Source organism: Actinia tenebrosa, unplaced genomic scaffold, assembly GCF_029948245.1.
Source record: "Actinia tenebrosa isolate PJP-AT-01 unplaced genomic scaffold, QUT_ActTen_1.0 PGA_scaffold3__52_contigs__length_22856419, whole genome shotgun sequence".
In the NCBI taxonomy this organism is placed as follows: Eukaryota; Metazoa; Cnidaria; class Anthozoa; order Actiniaria; family Actiniidae; genus Actinia; species Actinia tenebrosa.
The window spans coordinates 825,270-846,209 of NW_028292580.1; the positions used below are offsets into that span (position 1 = coordinate 825,270).

The 20,940-nt window shown below is 37.3% G+C and overlaps 1 protein-coding gene and 1 pseudogene across 2 annotated transcripts in view; both read left to right on the forward strand.

The window, feature by feature from the left end:
* The window catches only part of LOC116307153 (ATP-binding cassette sub-family A member 2), a 55,697-nt gene that overhangs the window by 4,714 nt on the left and 30,043 nt on the right, over nt 1-20,940 (forward strand). For both annotated transcript variants that reach the window (XM_089034801.1, XM_089034802.1), the window contains exons 3-12: nt 6,972-7,083; nt 9,062-9,207; nt 9,893-10,011; nt 10,420-10,566; nt 13,364-13,444; nt 13,556-13,657; nt 13,783-13,845; nt 18,382-18,723; nt 19,194-19,620; nt 20,163-20,445. In XM_089034801.1, the coding sequence (XP_088890927.1) occupies nt 6,972-7,083; nt 9,062-9,207; nt 9,893-10,011; nt 10,420-10,566; nt 13,364-13,444; nt 13,556-13,657; nt 13,783-13,845; nt 18,382-18,723; nt 19,194-19,620; nt 20,163-20,445 (1,822 nt within the window). The remainder of the gene's footprint in view (nt 1-6,971; nt 7,084-9,061; nt 9,208-9,892; nt 10,012-10,419; nt 10,567-13,363; nt 13,445-13,555; nt 13,658-13,782; nt 13,846-18,381; nt 18,724-19,193; nt 19,621-20,162; nt 20,446-20,940) is intronic.
* LOC148907546 (uncharacterized) lies at nt 668-5,660 on the forward strand (annotated as a pseudogene).

The following is a 20,940-nucleotide window of genomic DNA, read 5'->3' on the forward strand; positions in this document are numbered from 1 at the left end:
TCGTTTTATATCCAAGCTATTTAAAGAAGAGGAGTTTTTCTTCAGCTGTACAAAAAATTAGCTTGGGTAAATCAGTTTTCGCATTTTTACGTTCGGTCAAAGTTGCCGTAATGAGCCGTTTTTTCGGTCCCGGCTTAGCTTTTGAAACGAACAACAAAGCCAGCCTTCTCACTCACTAACCAAATACTTGAAGTTTCACCAATGCTTCTACACTTAACTATATGCTTCTAACCATGCCAACCTTGTCAATGTAGAAGTTTAAATCCTTTTTTAGAGATTTTAAACGAAGATCCGGTGTTGTTTTGTCATATTATAAACGTTATCTGTATCAACAATGGCTTTCAAAACAACGATTGAATTCGTCTGCACTATTTCGCAAATTTCAGCCTTTTAAATGAAGATCGCTTAGATTTCCATATTTTTCAAGTGCTTAAGATCCCACTTGATTTCTGAAGCTGAACAGCGAAAACTATATATCGATATTTTTGGGAAATATAAAGAACCGCATTTATTGAACATCCTTCGACTGATAAACGGCGACACCAAGTGTAATATTTGATTGACGGGTCGTAATCAGGAATCGCGCTTTTACTCGTGCGGTGTTCCCTAAAACGACATTGCTGGTGATCACGACTTCGAAATATTTAAGTCATTTAAAAATTAAAATATGGAAAGTTATTGTTCGTTTAAAGCCCTTGCTGGCGGAAATTGCAGCATCGATCGAAAACATCCTAAAGACGAAACGCAAATTATTCCTCTACTAGCTTGTTGTAAAGATATTTCCAGCCATAAAGCAAGTTTAAAGTTCACGGGACCACAAACAGAAGTTGAGTTGATTTTGTGCCGAGTATCTATGTTTAGAATTCCTTCCAATGCAACTTCAATGACGATATGTCCAAACCACCGTTCCATCCTCGGTGTAGGATGGAGCCGAGGGGCAAGCAGCAGGTGTAGAATTCCTCAAACGATCTCTGGCCATGGAAAAAGCGGAAAACGTGTGCCAAAAGCTGACCGGGGTCTAAGCAGTGAATCGTCTAGGTTTATCCTAAAAGAGACTGGCATGTTCATTCAAGTTGGTTCAGGTAAAAAAGTGATGTAAAAAAATGTACAATAGGGAAAAGGGGGATACATATATATGTATACATATCGCTAAATTGTCGACGTTTTTTTAATAGTGGTTGCCACGCCCTGATCTTCGTGTGATCCTCCAGTCAATATATACCTGAGCCCCCACCAGTTCTGTAAAAATTGCGACCAACACTAAATCTCCACCCCCCCTCCCTCCACACAAACACACACTCATAGGATGAATAATGACCTGTCCCTTAGTATACAACAATCATGCACCTTTTTTATTACGTTATGCATTGATATTAAACAACAATTATGCTAACATTTCTTATTACCAGGAGTCTGTATAAACTGCCGGAAAAAAATGAAAGAAAAAGTGGAAGATGATAGTACTTCAAGTCTTACGCAGGAGTTTGCTGAAGTAACTTTGGTGAGTCAGGATGGCAATGCCCTATATATATATAATATAGATAATAAATAATGAATGAGGAGATGAAAGGAAGGAAGGAAGGAAGGAAGGAAGGAAGGAAGGAAGGAAGGAAGGAATGAATGAATGAAGGAAGGAAGAAGGGAAGGAGGGAGGGAAGGAGGGAAGGAAGGAAGAAAGAGCGATTGAGAGAAACTAAAAAACATTATGGAGGGATGGATTCATGGAGGGATGGATTCATGGATGGGTGGATGGATGAAGTGTTAGGATTTAGGAACAGGAAGGACGGCGACGGACGGACGAATGTACGAATCGACAGAAGATCTGACGGGCTGACAAAGACAAAGAATAATAATAGAATGTAATGAAACATAATTGAAAATGAAAAGAAAAGAGAAGAAACGCTTATCGTTAACCTTTGTATGTGTAGGACGAAGAAGAAGAGGTATTTTTCAATATTAAGCACTCAACTCCTGTTGCTGTATCACCTGGTTTCTCGGCTTACGACGACACATCTTTCAGTACCTACCAGCCTTCAGAAACCTCAAAACTCTCGGCATATGGCAACCACAAGTCATCAAGAGATCTCCTCAATACGTACCTTGCACCAAGAGACATTAGTCCTATCAGAAATTCATTGACAAAGCCTTGGGATGAAGCCTCGAGTCGAACAAAACGCAGTTATGAAAGGAAAGCGAAGCAAGTTGTAAGTGCGTGTTTGGAAGAGATTGCGCCAAATGATACTGAAATGCTTTTTGCTTCCGTGTTCCATGTATCTCAAACCGACAGCAACTTTGACTCTGCTCTGATGAATGCTCTAACAGAATGTTACAACAGCGCCTCTCACTGGAGTACTCGACGGCAGATCCTATCAATAATAGCGGATACGGTCACTTTCAAGCAGTTAAAGAGATGGCTACCTGACGTAACAATATATCGGTTCAACATAGCCAGACACCATCGTCTTCTCCACGGCAGAGGTGCACTTGTTCCTAATGATAGGAGAACGAGGATATGCATTTCATCAGATAAACTAGATCATTTTTTATCCTTTATAACGAGCACCCACGTAGTCCAGGACCTGCCCTTTGGAGAAAGGAAACTTACATTGTCTACAAATGTCGATATCAAAGTGCCAAATGTCATTCGGATGCTTATCCCCGAGCAAATAGTGAAGCAATACCAGAGTTACTGCAAGGAATCGGACTTTGAACCAATGAGTCGCAGCACACTGTGTAGGGTGTTAAACGTTTGCGCCGCAACTGTGAGAAAGTCACTTCAAGGCCTAGACTATGTGTCTGCGGAAGGAGCCAAGGCATTTGACGATTTAGAAGAAGTGGTGGAAAAGCTTGGCGATGAGTACAAAGGTCTTTCCTGGGTAAAGGACATTACCGAGAAACTTAAAAGTGCCAAGCGATACTTAAAGAGTGACTACAAGGTATGCACTCATAGCTGGACATTTTCACGCGATACCCCATGATCATAGTATTATAACTTCTAATAAATGATGTTCTTTTTTAGGTGCACGTGTCACCGAGTTCGCAGGTTCCCGACCACTGCAGGGCCTACGCACTGAGTTTTCCGGATGACGATTGCTTCATTTCTTCATGTAACCACCAACATAACTTGAGATGTGACAGATGTGATGCACTTACTGCGATTTTGCACGAAATACATACCACCCTGGAGAGTTTCGATAGCTGTGAAACGGAAGAGCTCACCTATATTTTCAAACAAGCTTCAAAAAACATTCTGGCATGGAAGGCGCATCTTCTTCGTTCTGTGAATCAAGATCAATCAAGACTTGACATCTTGAAAAACCTGAATGCACAGTCTTCCCTTCTCATTCTTGATTGGGCAATGAAATTTCTGCCACGAAAATATAGAGAGTCAGAGCGATTGGTACGGTAAGCGAGGAATATCGTGGCACATAACCGTGGCCATCAGGAGAGACAAAGACGGCGAGATGCAGATGCTAACATTTGTGCATCCTTTTGAAAGCTGCAGCCAAGAAAGCAGCAGTGTTTTGGCAATAGTTGATGATGTATTTCAGCAGCTCAAAACAATAGCGCCTGAAATTATAACCATTTACCTAAGAGCAGACAATGCAGGATGTTATCATGCCGCTTCGACCTTGCTGTTCTTGCAACAAATTGCCTCAAAGTATCAGATCACTTTGTCCCAGCTAGACTTTTCCGAACCGCAAGGAGGAAAAGGATCTTGTGATAGAAAGGCGGCAACAATTAAGAACAAGATGAGAGTATACCTTAATTCAGGTCACGACGTTGAATCTCCAAAGCAAATGATGGAAGCCATAGATTCATCAGGAGGTATTCCTGGCGTGAGGGTGACTGTATGTGGCAATCAACCTGCTTCAAAGTTTCCGGATATCAAATGGAAAGGTATTAGTTTCCTGAGCAACTTTAACTATAGCGACAAGGGTTTGAGAGTCTGGAGAGCGTACGGCATAGGACCTGGAAAATTTTTCGAGTGGAAAGATCTCAACGTACCCCCCAAGCATGCCTCGACAGAATTAAGTACCAACACCGATATGCCCAGTCCTAAAGCTTCGTTTGTTGCAGTTACCGCCAGACGCCGTTTGCAATCCACGTCAAGTGCATTTGATACCCAGGCAGTCCAACCTTCCTCAAATGTTGAAAAAAGTGATGATGACGACACAGACTGTAGTAGCAGCCTTGAAGAACAAGCTTCAGAACTATTCATCTGCCCAGAAGAGGGATGTGTTAAGTCTTTCCAAAAGTTTTCATATCTTCAAAATCACCTTGACTGTGGTGCGCATTCATATGCTCTTGAACACGAAACATTTTTTGATAAAGCAATAATACTCTACGCAACCAAGCTAGAGCAGGGTGCTACCAGTGCCATACCTGAAATTGTATCCGATATTCCATCTCTAGAGCTGGAACAAGAGCTACCTATACTTGATATGGGATGGGCGTTGAAATCTACTGGACAGCAGAGAAAGCGGTTTTCTGAAGCTCAGAAAAAATATCTAATGGGCTTATTCAAGATTGGCGAACAAACTGGACATAAGGTAGATCCTGTTACAGCGTCCAAATCAATAAGAAAAGCAAAAAACGCAGTTGGTGTCCGCATGTTTGGTCCCGAAGAGTTTCTCAATTCTAAGCAAATTGCGAGCTTCTTTTCAAGAGTCAAAGCAAAACAAGTCATTCCTGATGAAATCGATGAAGACGAAAACATTGAAGAGAATGTCAACGAAGCTTCAAGAGAAAAGGCCTTAAATGATCTTGGAAGAGAGGTATTAAGTGTTCTGGCAATTCAACATCCAATCATATATGACACTTTTAACATCTGTGAACTTGCGAAATCCCAATCACGATTATCTAAGTTTTCAATATCCATGCTGCAAGAGATCTGCGCTTCCTGTGACCTGGACACGTCTGGTATTCAAGTGAAGCGGAAAAAGCCATACATCGATCTCATTGTTAGTTTGGTAATGAACAGCTGCAGCTGTATGCAATCTTGACTTTCTTAAGATAGCTGACGACAATATAGCACAGCAGACCTTTTACCGCCTAAAATTTCGTTAAAAGAAATTCTGGTGAATTTAATTTTTAAATTACCGTAAAACAGGAATATTTTTGTTGCAGGTTAGAGGGCTCTTGTGGGCTCATAGACGTGGAAACTCATAAAAGCCCTGTTACACGAGGCAATTTTTCTCGCAAATTGCAATGAAACGCCGTTGCATTACATGTCGGAAAAAATATTGCACATGTAACACCACCCTTTCTGAAACTTGCAATGCAACGTTGCAATCTGCAAAAATATTGAATGAGCTTCTACTTTTTGTCACGTCACACCTATCTCGCACAATGCAGTGCAATTTGTGTTGCAAATTACCAATACAAGCGCAGCTCTTCCATAGGCCCCGCTGATATATCCGGTTTTATCGCAGACCAAAAAAAGCGCAAGTTGCGAAGAGTTGCGCGCGTCTAACATCTCACCTACGACTTGCAATGTTCTGCTTTCAACAGCATTGCAATACATCTTGCAAGAAAAACTGCATATTTCGTGTAACAGGACTTTTACAGCCGGAATTTTACGGTATATATGTATAACTTCGTAACAGCATATCCAGTATCCTTTGATTGACATTTACTTTGTAAAAATTCTTGTTTAGGGAGCATTCATTTTTTAGGGGAGAGGGGGGGGGGGGGGGGGGCGGAGGAATCACACGGGAAGCAAGCTCCCTTACGAAATATAGAATCGTAAGATTTAATAATTCAAGCAAACGCAAATAATCGACTTTATCGAAAATACTCGAAAATAATCATGTAATATGCATTCTTTGGGCTACCAATAACTATTCAGAATCTTCGAAACGAAAGGTTTTTACTCAAAGGTCGGAAAAAGTAAATAGTTCTCAAGTGTATAAAGGCGTAAAAGCGCGATTCCTGATTACGACCCGTCAATCAAATATTATCACTTGGTGTCGCCGTTCATCAGTCGAAGGATGTTCAATAAATGCGGTTCTTTATATTTCCCAAAAATATCGATATATAGTTTTCGCTGTTCAGCTTCAGAAATCAAGTGGGATCTTAAGCACTTGAAAAATATGGAAATCTAAGCGATCTTCATTTAAAAGGCTGAAATTTGCGAAATAGTGCAGACGAATTCAATCGTTGTTTTGAAAGCCATTGTTGATACAGATAACGTTTATAATATGACAAAACAACACCGGATCTTCGTTTAAAATCTCTAAAAAAGGATTTAAACTTCTACATTGACAAGGTTGGCATGGTTAGAAGCATATAGTTAAGTGTAGAAGCATTGGTGAAACTTCAAGTATTGGTTAGTGAGTGAGAAGGCTGGCTTTGTTGTTCGTTTCAAAAGCTAAGCCGGGACCGAAAAAACGGCTCATTACGGCAACTTTGACCGAACGTAAAAATGCGAAAACTGATTTACCCAAGCTAATTTTTTGTACAGCTGAAGAAAAACTCCTCTTCTTTAAATAGCTTGGATATAAAACGATTCCAATGTTTCGGCCATAGTAAAATTGCCACTTGTTTTGAAGCTACTTTTGAGAGTGCTGAAAGTGTGTCCTGTAAAAAAATCTACTAAAAATTCTTTATTCAAGTTACACGCGAAAAAATCTCTCTACTAACTAAACAGATAGAATACTTGAAGTTTTTTATATTTTAAAGGTTTAATCTTGTATAGTTTTAGCAAAGGAGGTCTGTAATTCTGCTCATTTTTAGACCTCTCTAATTAGCATATGACGCCTCGAAAGAAATATTTTAATTTCTTGGGAATAAAACAATATTTTCAAAAACTAAGTGTGTAGGGGCTTGTATTACATCATAGCCTACCTCCCTTCAAAATATGAGACAAATCGAATTTTTCACACTTGCCACGAAATGTTTGAGTTTTACTGACATCCACTCTTAATGTGTTATTGTCAATCATGATCATTTTTTAACAAAAATTTCAGAAATTTTTCCAGTCCGTGCTCTGCCATCATCAGGGATAATTCCTCTGCTGCAACAGTTTTGTCCAAATAAAGTTACAGATGAGCATGGTTTCCCACTGCATCCAAATTCAAGGTACTCTTTGCTTTTAGATGAAAATTAGACAGACCTACATGAAAATAACCCGGGGGGGGGGGGGGGGGGGGAGAATACTCCCCTATATTTGCTATACGGGTATGTGCCGCCCTATAGGGTATGGTTTTTCTGCGTTTGGGTCTGGGGTAGGGTACCATTTTTTGACATTTTTTCTGAAATAGGGTATCATTTTAGTCTGGGATAGGGTTAACGATTTGGTTGTTTTTGTCTGGCAATTAATAAGCTACGCTTTCTGCGTACAAAAACAATAAAAATGTTAGTAAATATTGATTGCAATCGATTGTAAAACCGTATTTTCCGTCTTTTAGTCTGGGGTAGGGTATATAAAATCAAAACTTTAGGTCTGGGATAGGGTCAGGGTTTTGAGGTCCTGGTGGCACACCCCTACCCAATTGGGGTTGTTGTTCCCCCCCCCCCCCCCCCCCGGGGAAAATAAACACTCAAGGTTACTGGCGACCTTCAGGGGTATGTTTCTCTTAAACTTTCTTTACACAACACGTTCAACAAAACCCCCCAATACTATATTGTTTTAAAGGTCATATGTGATAAAGATTTTGAAATGTGAGCAATTTTTGATATATTGAGTATTTTGTCTTTTATGAGGTAAAACAATATCTGGCATTGAAAGATTTTGACGTTCCAAATTTAAAATTCAATAATTTTTTAAAGAAGCAAAATATTAAAAATCGCTCGTATGCTTTTGTAGTTTATCCTTCGCTTATTCACATAGTCAAATTCTTTTGGCTATACACGCTAAATCCATGTCCATTAATTCAACTCTACTGAACGTGCTCGATTTGTGTTTAAGGCTCCGGCATTGTTTCAAATTAAAAATTCTCTTTCAAATAATATTATTTTCTGAATCTTTATTATGTGACCTCCAAAAGGATATATAGTTTTATAGGGTTTTATTGAAAGTGTTGCGAAGAGAGAGTCTTAAACAAAACATACCCCTGAAGGTCTCCAGTAACCTTAAGAATAACTATGACATTTTTCCATATCCTCACTAGTGAAGATAGTCTCTGATCCTAAAATTGTTTTGATATTGTTCCTAGCAATCCAATGACTATCAGAACTACCATGGTCTTCATTATTATTATTAATTATTATTATCTGCACTAGTGAGAACAGGGAAAATAATTATGTCACTGATGTCCTGTCCTGTATGGAAAATGAGTGGCATATTTCCTAGCTTATTATTATTATTGTTATTATTATTATTATTATTATTATTATTATCATTATTATCATTATTATTATTGTTATTATTGTTATTATTGTTATTATTATTATTATTATTATTGTATTATGTAAATATGCCCACTACTAGTCCTACTACTACTGCTGCTGTTGCTGCACATTCACTTGGATATTAAGTAATATATATTTTGGGTGGAGACAGTATAAGATTACCTGTATGTAAGATGCCCTAGTAACAATCACTAAATGGTAAATAGTAATTAGCAATTGCACTATTTCACTATGACGTCACTGCTTGTTTATGTGGGGGATAGAATTGCCAAATCCAATAGAAAATTCAACAAAATTTGCTCCTAGTGAAACAGTTTAATCTAAGATGGCCTGGTTTTTAGATATAATACGTGTTAATATGTACTAAAAAATATTCTGAGAGTTTGCTGGCTATTTTACTTCTCTTCGTGGATTGATACGGGTTTTAGAACAATTTTCGGTGAATTTGCGTTGATTTGACCCCCTCCGACGACCATGATCCTTTGCGTTTAAACAATAGATTGTTTTGATGTGACGTCATAGTGAAATAAAGCAATTAGCACTAATGTTAAATAGCAATTAACAAATGATTTTTTAAATTTATAACATTATTTTTGAATAGGTTTAATGTATGACGTTTTACACCAAATTAATGGCTTAAAAGTTCAGGGCAGCACAGAATTATAATTATTTTTAATGATGACATTGATCTTCAATTTTCTTTCAGCATTGGGTCAATATTGGCAGACATATCAGACATCATGAATTCACCATCTCTGTCAGTCATAGATAATTTAAAGAATATTCCACAACACTACCAAAAATTAAAGAGAGACTATAATTCCTTTCAGAATAACCTAAAAGGCATAAAAAGTAAGAGTCTTTAGAAATTTAAATTATATGTTTGCAGGAGAGAATTGTATTGTTTTCAAAATACCAGATTTCTTGTATTTTTGGGTTACCAAGTGAATTCCGCCAACAACCATCCCTATTAATAAAAGGTCTTTTAAATGTGAGGGTCATGCTCAGTGAGTCCAAAATAGGCTCCCACAAGATGGCGCGGGGAATTGTAAAGTGGACTATTGGTTTATAGGCTTATGAATTATGCATGAGTTTTTGAAAGATTTTTAAAAAGTACTGTATGATGATATATGTATAAAACGAGAAATTGAATTGAGATTGTTCATTTAGTGGATATTAGCATGAAGTGGGGATTCTAAAGCCTCCCAGTTCTCTTTTCTGTGTGTAGTAAAGGGTGTGGTCAAGGAGCCAAAACCCCAACCCCAGGCTTGAGCTAAATGGCAGTGAGACAGCACTATATAACACTTGGTAATTGTCACTCATACCATTAACCAAGGAAAGAACTGTGCAGAACTCTTGCCTCTAAAGTTGTGTGTGGGGGGGGGGGGGGGGGGGGAACTAAATTTGAAAATGAATGCATACAAGAATGAGTTGTGCATGTTTTTTGCAGAGAGAAGAACACTCTCAAGCATAGATACAGTGCCATTTTTTTCCTCAGTGAAAACCATTATTCTAACATATATTTTTTTCTTCCCAGACTTTACATTAGTAGACATTATTTCCAATTCAACTGAGGTTCTGAAGCTCTTTAAGAATCTGTCCATACCTCTGTCAGTATCAGATGCAATACTAAACAGCACTGTCAGTGGAAGTGAGGTAATGATTTTTCTTATCATAGCAACTGAATGAAGAGTAGGATATAACTAACTAAACAGAAGTCAAGGAATTGAAATGTGTGGCATGACCTAATACATTAGGTTAAAACCTCGAAGGAAGTTCAAGAATTGCCCTAAAGTCTTGGTAATTAAGATCACTAATCTGCACTTTTGGTTGCTGGGAAATGTTTCTTAAGGAGACTTTAGCCAAATTACAAGGCTGCGGTTAAAATGTTCTGGATTCGTCCATCTTTTTAGTTTGTAGATACTTGTTTTAATGGGTAGTAGCCTTAAAGACCTGTTTTGATAAACTAGAACTTTTTCTTTAATTGGCATTTTATCAGTTTTGCATCCGATAGCATGGAAGGAATAGGTTGATTTCTCTAAATTGTTTCCATTTTAATTGCAGATAAGTAAACTACTTCACGCAAGCCGAGCTGGTAGTGTTCAATCTACTTTTAATAAAAACACTGGAATCCTACCATTACTTGCATCTTTGCTAATGATGCAAAGTATGTTTAAATCGCCAAGTCACAGCTTAAACTCCACTGTTCAGGTACGGCCTTGGAATACTTTCTTTTGGTATAATGTTTTAGCAACATCGGGAATTTTAAAAAATTGTAGAGGTTGGAACAATACTCCATTTTACAGTTCCCTTCAGTGACCAAAAATAATATTTTGAAGTCGAGGATGCAGTTAGCAAAACTATACTTTTTATCATGCGTAGTAACTCCAACCTCGGCTTGGAGGTATCATTCGTGGTCACTGAACGGAACTGTAAAACGGAGTATTTTCTGAACTATTTTGAAAACTGTCCGCATCGCGTTCTGAAGGGGGGGGGGGGGGGGGGGGGGGCACAATATCCGCCATATTTTCCCAGTGAAATTTATGCGTTGGGTGTTTAGTCGAGTGACGTGCTGGTTCAGAAGAGAATTAGAATGCTGATCGATGCGTACCTCCACTATTAGCGTCTCGCTAGTGTATTTTTTCTCCACATGAGCAGGTGCCTTGGTAGACATAATTGGATGGGAGTGTTATTTTGTCCCTAAGGTTAAATAGACTTCTGATTTTCCTGGTTTACCACACTACAATACGACGAAAACGTATTTTTACCACTATTGTGAATTTTCTCCCTTTCTGATTGGTCAAGAAGCGGGGGAATTAGGAGGACATACCGATAAATTACGTAAGCAAATTACGCGCTCGCATGAAACCCCGCTTTTAAAATTTTTTCGCCTTGTCTTAGTAGTGAAAATTTTTTTGTGGTTAAAAACTACGCCTCGCGGGTCCACAAAATTTGGACGGCTATGTGACTCCTACCTGAGTTTTTTGTTTTTACTACAAAATGGAAGTGGGATGAAGATCTTTTTCCTCTCTTGGAAAAGAAAATCTGGGATGATTTGATTGTCTTCTTGTGTTTGTTTGGTTTCGGAGTGCTTGATTCAGACTTTAACGTTTATCACTTTGATGTTTAATAACATACATGAAAAAAACTACTCAATTATGATTGGCTTATAGCAGTGTTGTTAAGGTAATTCCCTTATTTTGCATTTTTTCTTCGCATGCAACTAAAAGCATGGAACTATCAAGACCTATCAAGGTTTAGACATTTTTCTTTCGGAAACTAAATGAGGAACATGTTCAATTACATGGGCGCGCGGAGATACGAAATTTATCTTCTTGTGTTGAAAATCTCTCACTCGTTCGCTGCGCTCGCGTGAGAGATCTTTTCAACACTCGAAGATAAATTTCGTATCTCCGCGCGCCCATACTGAGATTTATATTTGCATCTTCCGGTTTGTAAACCCATTTCGCGTATTTTCTTAGCCAATCAGAATGGCGAAACGACTGTCACGTCACAAAGTAGCTTGTCAAGAAGTATCGTTTTTTTCGGCAGTTTTGTCGAGCTTTGTCGTTCTTTCACGGCAAAACAAATTCTTGCTTGCTGGCTTACTTAGGTTCAGGTTTTCCTTTATTTTCACCTCAAAATATATAATTAAGTTGGCTGAAAAATCTAGAAGATTTGCTGCTCTGGATAAACCTATAGAGAGATTCATTGAGCAGCAAAAGAACCAAGAATTAATACTCTATCCAAAACACGAAAAGATGTTGGTTTATTGACTGAGTTCCTATGAGAAGAACGAAGCAAGAAAATTCCTAGAAATTACACCAGAAGAATTAAATGACGTTATCAGCGAATTCATTATTGCTGTTGGGAGAAAGGGCAGCGAAGAATTTTACAATTTAATGTAACGATAAATACTGTAAACAAGTCGCCAAACACTACAGATGGTTTCGTTTCTACAGCACATAACTACGAACACATTAAGCGAGTTTTCAAGTCGTCCGGCGATAATGACAGCTCACCGCTACAGTGACGTGGTTGTTAAATTTTACTCTCTAGAAGCAAAACTTTGCTCATAATTGAAAATTTTGATTGGTGGTGCTTTTAAGTTTATAAAACTGTACTCAATTAAGTAGCAAAAAAAACGAAAACAAATACAAAAACAACTAGAAAATCTCAGCTTGTATGAAATAAATAACTTCATGGGGAGGGCACTTGTAGGGCATTTTCGCACTCGTTGGTTTGTATCAGAAATAGTTCTTTCACAGCAAAACAAATTTTTGCTAACAACTTCAATTCTTGCTAATAACTTCATGGGGAGGGCACTTTTACGGCATTTTCCCACTCGTTGGTTTGTATCAGAAATCTCACTCGTTCGATTTCTAATACGTCACCAACTCTACTTCTGCGAAAATACCGTACGCGCGCCCTCCTCATGAAGTAATCTATATATTAAATAACTATGTGAACTTTAAGATACAAATCAATTTACTTTGCTGAACATATTTGAACACATTTGACTTTATGCATATTACATTAGCGTTTTAGTTGTCGTTAGAGCCTGTGGGCAATTTAAATAGTTTTAACAGTGTTTACACTTACCAATGCCTGGAAACATGAGCTTCAATTCAACCACAGCCACAGCTCTTATACATTTTTTATGGCTTTAAACCTTCGTCGAACGCCTTTTGGAATTTCAACTGCGACTAACCAATCAGAAGCTATTTCCCGGAATATGAAGTTCGCTTTGGTTGGCTGGTTCAGAAAATAGCTCGTGCATCAAATCAATTAGCAGCTCGGTTCAGCAGACTCCATTTTTTGGTGAGATCACCGAGTGTTAAAAATCCTGTCTGCAAAGCAGGCTGCCAGCGGGAAATCTCAAATAAATAAATTGATATCGCTGTGGACACGAATTAGTGTCGTTTCAGAGCTTTGGAAATATAACTAACTTTACGTTGTTTTTCATAACTAATACCATACTTTTTGTCTGCTTGCATTTTTTTATTAGAACGACAAATTCAACCTCAGTCAACAAAATTGTAATTCAGACGAATTGACAAAAGAATTTTTGCTGTCAGATCCCAGTAAGGTGTGTTTCATGACATTTGACTTAGTAAATTATATTATAGTTAATAGACATAGTTATTAACTATGGTTATGTTTACAATGTCACATCCTTAAAGTGTGTTTTCTGCCACAGGAAAGTGTACTTTACTCGCTGTGCAACCTTTCGCCAAATCAAGCTTCGCAAATTCGGAAAGTTCTAGTCTCCCACCTCAACACCAACAAACTGATGGTTCAGGTAATGAAATTTGTTTTGTTCTTATCGAATCACCTTTCGATGTACTTATTCAGTACAGTGCTATTGCTAAATGAAGGTTATTTTTTGTCTTATTACTATTTTCTGGGATTTTGTCTCTTTTATAGCTGAACGTAACTCGACACGATTTGAACAATTTCAACGAAACTTTCCGTCGCCTCAGCCTTGACGTAAGTACATTTTTCCTTATATCCTCTTCTCATCCCTTAATTATTCATTCGTGTCCTTCGTCTCTCTTCTCTTTTTATCTCCCCACTGTGTAACTACCAAAGATATTGGTTTAAATAGCCATGATTTTAAATTGTTGTAACAACCAATAATAATAATAATGCTGAAGCGCTGAGTAGAACCAATCTGGACGAACCAAGTTTAACCAAAAAAAAAAGGGAAAAAAAAGAATGGTCAGTACGACCAATATACTTTAGTTTGTAACTGTTTCTTTAACTATTTCTTAAACTGCATTTTTAAAAAGTGAATTTTAATGCTGATTTCAAATATGAAAAGGAAAGTGGGGTTTCCCGAGGTTGTTTTTGAGATAATCATCATTCAATGGATGCATACGTGCGAGTTTTTGGAGCAAAAATTGCGCCACCGGGAGTGATCAAAAAATATTAATATTCATAAGATAATAGTTTTTTCCATACTGTATTGTAGTAATAATAATGATAATAATAATAATAATAATAATTATTATTATTATTATTTATTACTATTAAAATTTATATAGAGCCATTTCAAGTAGCTCAATGGCGCTTTTCAAAATCGCGATAAAATTTATAAAAATTCAAGCATAAACTAATAATAGAATAAAATTCTATCATAAAAGTATACATTAAAGATATTGAATGCTTACTTAATAAATAAATATTAGAACTCGAAAACTGAAGTAAGTCTCAATCAATCAATCAATCAATAAACTTTATTTAAAGAGGGTAAACACGTAACAGTACTAAAAACTGACAAACCTGTGGCCCTCTATAAATAATAATAATACACTCTAAAATTGTCTTTATTTAAAAGCTTCTCTAAAAAGTAATGTCTTTATCTTTGTTTTAAATTCATTAAGTGTTTGATTACAATGTTTTATGCCATCGGGCAGCGCATTCCATAGTTTTGGTGCTGCTGTTTGAAAGGACCTATCTCCATAAGACTTAGGATTGCTTTTTGTTACCTTCAGAAAATTCTTGGTTGATGACCGTAATTGCCTAGATGGTTTATAAAGTTGAACAAGTTCAGTTAGATATTTTGGTGTCATTCCATTTAATGCCTTATATGTGAGAAGCAATATCTTATAGATAATTCTTTGTTTGATTGGAAGCCAATGTAGTTTGTAAAGAATTGGAGTTATGTGTTCTGATCTGTGAGTTTGTGATACCAGACGTGCAGCACAGTTTTGTGCATACTGCAATCTATCAAGAACGTACTTCGGAAGGCCATATAGAATTGCGTTACAAAAATCTAACTTCGAGGAAATGAATGCATGCACGAGTGTTTCGGCATCATCTTGGGAAAGACAGTTCCTAATCTTGGCGATGTTTCGTGAGTGGTAGAAGGCTGATTTGCAGGTGTTTCTGACATGTTTCTCTAGGTTGATGTTTTTGTCAAAAACAATTCCTATGTTGCGTACATACTCAGAGCCAGTGATACAGTCATCAGCAACTTTTATACCATCAATGAATACAATCAGAACTGTAGACCATCCAATTGACGCCAGGCGAGAGTCCTTATTATACACGAATGACGGCTAGTGAACCATTCTACAATAATTCTCTACTTTCACATCCCCATAATACTTTGCGTCTTTGGGGGGTAACCAGAGGGTAAGAACCCACTTATTTTGCTGAAGGCTGATCAGACAATGTTGAAAATGCCATGTTTGGTATCCAAAAATAAAACGAAGAAGTAAAAAACAGAAAAAGATAGAAGCTAGAAGACGTTTAAGGTAAATTTTAAACATTTTTTCTTGAGTCAATACATTTTTTGTAAGACCAAAACTCTTAATGATCTGTACACGCAAAAGTAACTTGGAATAAACGGATAATCAGTATTGTACAGATAAAAGCAGGTAAAGTATAAATTCAATTAAGAAACCTTTCAGTTTGGGACAGTTTTTTGATTAGTTAGCCCCCAAAGACGCAAGTAGAGAATACATGATTTTCGACAAAAAGGCAAAGAAATACATTGATTTGTCATATTTCGTCCTTTTACTCTCAAACACTCTCATTCATCTATTTTTTCATGTGCTAGAAAAAATAACTTTTCTAAAAACTTGATGTAACCTTCATTTTTAAGAGTTTTTCGAATAAGTTAATAAAAAGTAAAAATTTGAGTGTTTTGTCCTCTTGAAGCTCAAAACATCTATGGCGCTTCATTGGGTTTTGAGCGCGTGCACATCGTGGGCTTGAATCGACCGTTCAAAATTAGGCAATCACCTTCAATGCATATGAGAATTTAGTATAAATACATAGGTGATTATTGAAAATCTCGCGCGCTGATTGGTCAAGAAACTCAGATTATCACACGATAATCACCTCCAGCGGTAATCCAAAATGGCGGCCAGCTGCTTTGTTGCTGTTACCTAATTTTAAATGTGCCTTTTATCTTTTCTTGAAAGATTTATCTGTATATTTATACTAAAACAATTGTTCACCTCAGGCTCAATGAATATCGGGAATAATAACTTCAACTTCGTTTCGTTTATTATTCCCCGATATTCACTTCGCCTTCGGCGAATAATTGTTAAATATTATCCATATATTTCGTACTACAGTTGAAATGTATCTGATTGAGCTGATCCTCATAGTATATCAAGCAACTTATGCAGCGGCATATTTTTGAGGCTTTAAGAAGCTAAGTCTTGAACTGGATTTGAACCCATGCCACTGCGATTCCCGTTCAATGTTCTAAACCACTGAGCTATCAAGTCTCATGAGAATTCAAGGACACATTATGTGGGCTGAACGGTTCGATAAGAACCGATATTGGTAGTGACAACCTATTTCATTTGGTAACAGTGCATGTTGACCATCTATTCTAGGTTGAAACAGGGAAGGCAAAACCTTCGTGGACCAACTTCCTGGACCCGGTCCATGGACCGCCTTTCGTGAACTATGCACGTTCGTGGAACGGCCACTGTAAAAACAACATTGAAAACAGATAAAGAAATTACCGATTATAAATAAAGGAAAATATTTGACTTGCTTACGCTTACACTTTATTGAAAACCCATCGAAAACGGTCCACATAGTTTATAATTTCAGACTTACGATTTCTCTAAATTATATTTCCTGCTAATATACCAAATTTTCGTCCTTTCAACATTTTCTGCAAGTACACCAAATTTGCTCTTATCCAATAAAAAATTGATAGCTGAAAATGCGACTTGCTTCAGTGCCGCCATTTTGTATATTAGCAGTTTACATATATATTTGGTGTGTGCCTAAGCTAGTCAATTATTTTCCTTTCTTTAACATCGGTAATGTCTTTATCGCTGTTGTCAATGTTGTTTTTTTGGTGGTTCACGAACATGGTCCACGAAAGGTGGTCCATGGACTGGGTCCACGAAGGTGGTTTATGGACAACGTGTCCGTGTTTTGTACTCACTCACTGAAACAACCCTCGATAAAATTTGTAGTAACGACCAATTCCATTTTGTACCCGCTTTAACCATATATTCTAGGTTAAAACTACCCTCTGAGATATTGTTAGTAATAACGTATTCCATTTGGTAACTGTGTTAACCATTTATTATAGGTTAAACCAACCCTCTGCGATATTGACAGTAATAACGTATTCCAATTGGCAACAGTGTTAACCATATAATCTAGGTTAAACCAACCCTCTACGATATTGATAGTAATAGCCTATTCCATTTGGTAACAGTGTTGACCATATATTCTAGGTTGAAACTAATCTCAGCGATTGTACGCAATCACCATTGTATTTGGTTACGTGGCTAACCATTTATTCTAGGTTGAAACAACCGTTGCGATTTGGTTAAAGTGCTACTACGACGAAAATCGCTCAAACTTGGATTCAGCTGAAACTTCCCAAAAATACTCTTTAAAGGTCCAATAATCACTGTATGAAGTGTTTTCTCGATATTCAGTACGAAAGTATGATATTTTTACGATTATTTTTTGGAGTCTGTGACGTCATACACTCAACATCGAACATCGCTCCATACATTTCTTTGTAGTTTATGATCAAAATATCAGTAGTAAAGGGAGAAAGAAATACCCAAACACCCCAAAATATAAATTATAGTCACAAGTAATGTGAAATAAGCACATTAGCCACCCTTTGGGCTTCATAGGAATAAAATAAATTAAGGATTTATATACAAAGAAATATATGTAGCAATGTTTGATGTTGAGTGTATGACGTCACAGACTCCAAAAAGTAATCGTAAAAATATCATACTTTCGTCCTGAATATCGAGAAAACACTTCATACAGTGATTATTGGACCTTTAAAGAGTATTCTTAGGAAGTTTCAGCTGAATCCAAGTTTGAGCAATTTTCGTCGTAGTAGCACTTTAAGAAAAATACCTAATTTCTTTTTGTGTCGAAAGGACCAAATAAGATTGGTTAACCAATTTACTTGGTTGTTTCAATCACCCCCAGTCAGTTTTTACAGTGTACATTTATCAATAATGGCTTTTTAAACAATTCTTATGTTTTCATGGCTGTTGTTGATAATCTTAGATCCAAAATTTGTCAACATTCGTGGAGCTGGTCGAAAAAGGACGGCACATGGCGTCGATATTACAGCTGAATATGAGTTTTGCAGAAGGAATGCAAAATAAATCAGATAAAGAACGCAATAGGGCATATATACAGGGAATGTGGAAAAACCTGGGACCAATCCTGTGTGGCTCTGGGCCTGAAGAACAACCTGACAAAGTGGTTGAACATATGTTTGACTTCCGCTGTCTGACCAAGTCATGCAAGACCAGAGCTTTAAGATTGATGTTTTACCTGCTAACTCACAATCCCAAAATCCTTTACGCACCCAACAATACTGCTGCCGATGATGTCATCATAGAGGTATACAAAATATAATTCATTAAAGATATTTTTATCTTATGGGGCACAGGGAGCCCAAGCAAGGTACTCTAGTACCTTATTGAAATGAAATGTATGTGGAAGAATGTTTGCATGTTGCTGCTGTTCTTTGCAATTGTCTCTGTACGCGATTTGGAGCCACTCTGACAAGTGAGTTTTAGCTTTTATATGTGCCTACCAACATACATACTTTAGTAAGTATACCCGTGTCATGGCTAATATCGCATCGATCACAAAGCTGACAAAACACCACGAACGTTTTGTAACTATTCTGAAATGATGTTTTCCCCGCCATAACTAATGGCAATGTTATTTGTAAATGTGTATCTATTATATAGGGTTTCCCGGTTTAAGTTAAATGCCAAACTAAGAAAATGATTTAGTAAGCTTATTTTGTTTGGTTTCTTGCTCGCATCATTACATCTATCATTCTTATATTTTTACCTTTTTAGGCAAATCGTACCTTCTCAGACATTGAAGCTTTGCAGAATATTGTCAAAGAATGGCTGAACCAATCAGCACAATTACGAAGTGTTCTCCTTAATAACAACACTCAATATTACCTGCACAAGCTGGCAGACGCTGTTAAAGATTACCCTGATATCTTCTTTGAAGAAAAATCGAATATCTCTAACCGAGATCCCTCGAGTTCATCCAGTTACTATCGAGACATTCATGAACTGCTCACAGGTAAACAGGGTGTCGCCAGTCCCATTGTTGAGCAGTTGGACAGGATTGACGCTGTCGTCAAAATATGGTTAAGGCAAACATCAAATCTGCGACTCAATATTTTTGTTGGATTCACGGATGAGGAATCTTTGGTCAGCTATGCCTTTAACAATACTGGCGCACGGTCACAAGACTCTAAGGTAGTAGCAGGTAATGCTTTTTAAAAATGGTTTATACAGTATGAGTTTTCTAGTTATTGTGGGGCATCTGTGGGACATCGATGGGGTTAAAATGCGCATGTTTTGTAACAATTACTTCCCGTGAGGGTATTTTCCTTGAATTTCGTTCCAAGCACAGTATACCACTAAATATATTCCTTACGACACACAAATCTCAACGCACGTGTTGTTTTTACCCGTGGAAAATTGGTGAATCCGGAGGAAAAAAACGTGCTAGGTTCTAGTAGGATTTGGGTTAGTTGGGCTCTAGTAGGAATTAGGATTGACTCATAAAATTAAGTTCTACTGATTGAGTCAAACATCGAACTTATTTATTTCGATTAAAGCAAGTGAAACCAAACAAATAATGTTTAATGATTATGCGGCTACACCATTAAAATGGCGTCCATAATAGCAACTCGCCGAGCAAATTTCTGTATAATCGATCATGTAAACGTATTGACTCGTGTTTGTCTTTTTTTCTTTTTTTTTTTTTTTTTTCTTTTGACGTGTTTGTCCTTTTTTTCATACTAGGGATTGTGTTTACAAACATAAAAGCCAATCAAAGTCTACCTCCACACGTGAACTATAAGATACGTATGAACGCCACGTACTTCACGCCACCAACTGATAGTATCCGGGATAACTATTGGAGACCTGGGCCACAGTCTTGGGGACAGAGTTACTATGATCTTGGATTCGTTTGGCTGCAGGATCAAATAGAACGTGCTATTGTAAACCTTCATTCAGGCCGTGAAGTCATTAAACCAGCTGTATATTTACACGAGATGCCATACCCTTGTTATGCTAAAGACAGGTTTGTCATACCATACACACTCATTATGTCTCATTACATTACATTTTGTTGTTCCGAAAAGTTAATGCCGTATGTATGATGGCGTCATTTTACTACCACTACCAAAATGCTTCGCGAGTTTTCTTTTTTATTCACATTTATATTTCCACATGAGAATAGTAAGACGATTGGTGCCAATTAATTGAGCAAAAGAAAGTGTGTAAGGGAGTCTGGTTGTGGAAGTAAATGACGCTATAATGCAAGTGACCTTTTGTGAGTTTGAATTTGCACGAGGTTAACCAGGCGGTTGCCTGCTACCAGGCAATGCTCATCAAGTCTGGTCGTCAGAAATGCTAAGATCATAAAATCCACTCTTCCATTCTGGAGAAAAAAGAGGGACTGGTAACATTCATTCAATGTAAACAACATTAACTCACAAATAGATTGGGATTAAAGCAATAGAAATGACATTGTATGGGTTCATCCTGGAGAGAAGGAGCGTCTCTCGCTGGAACA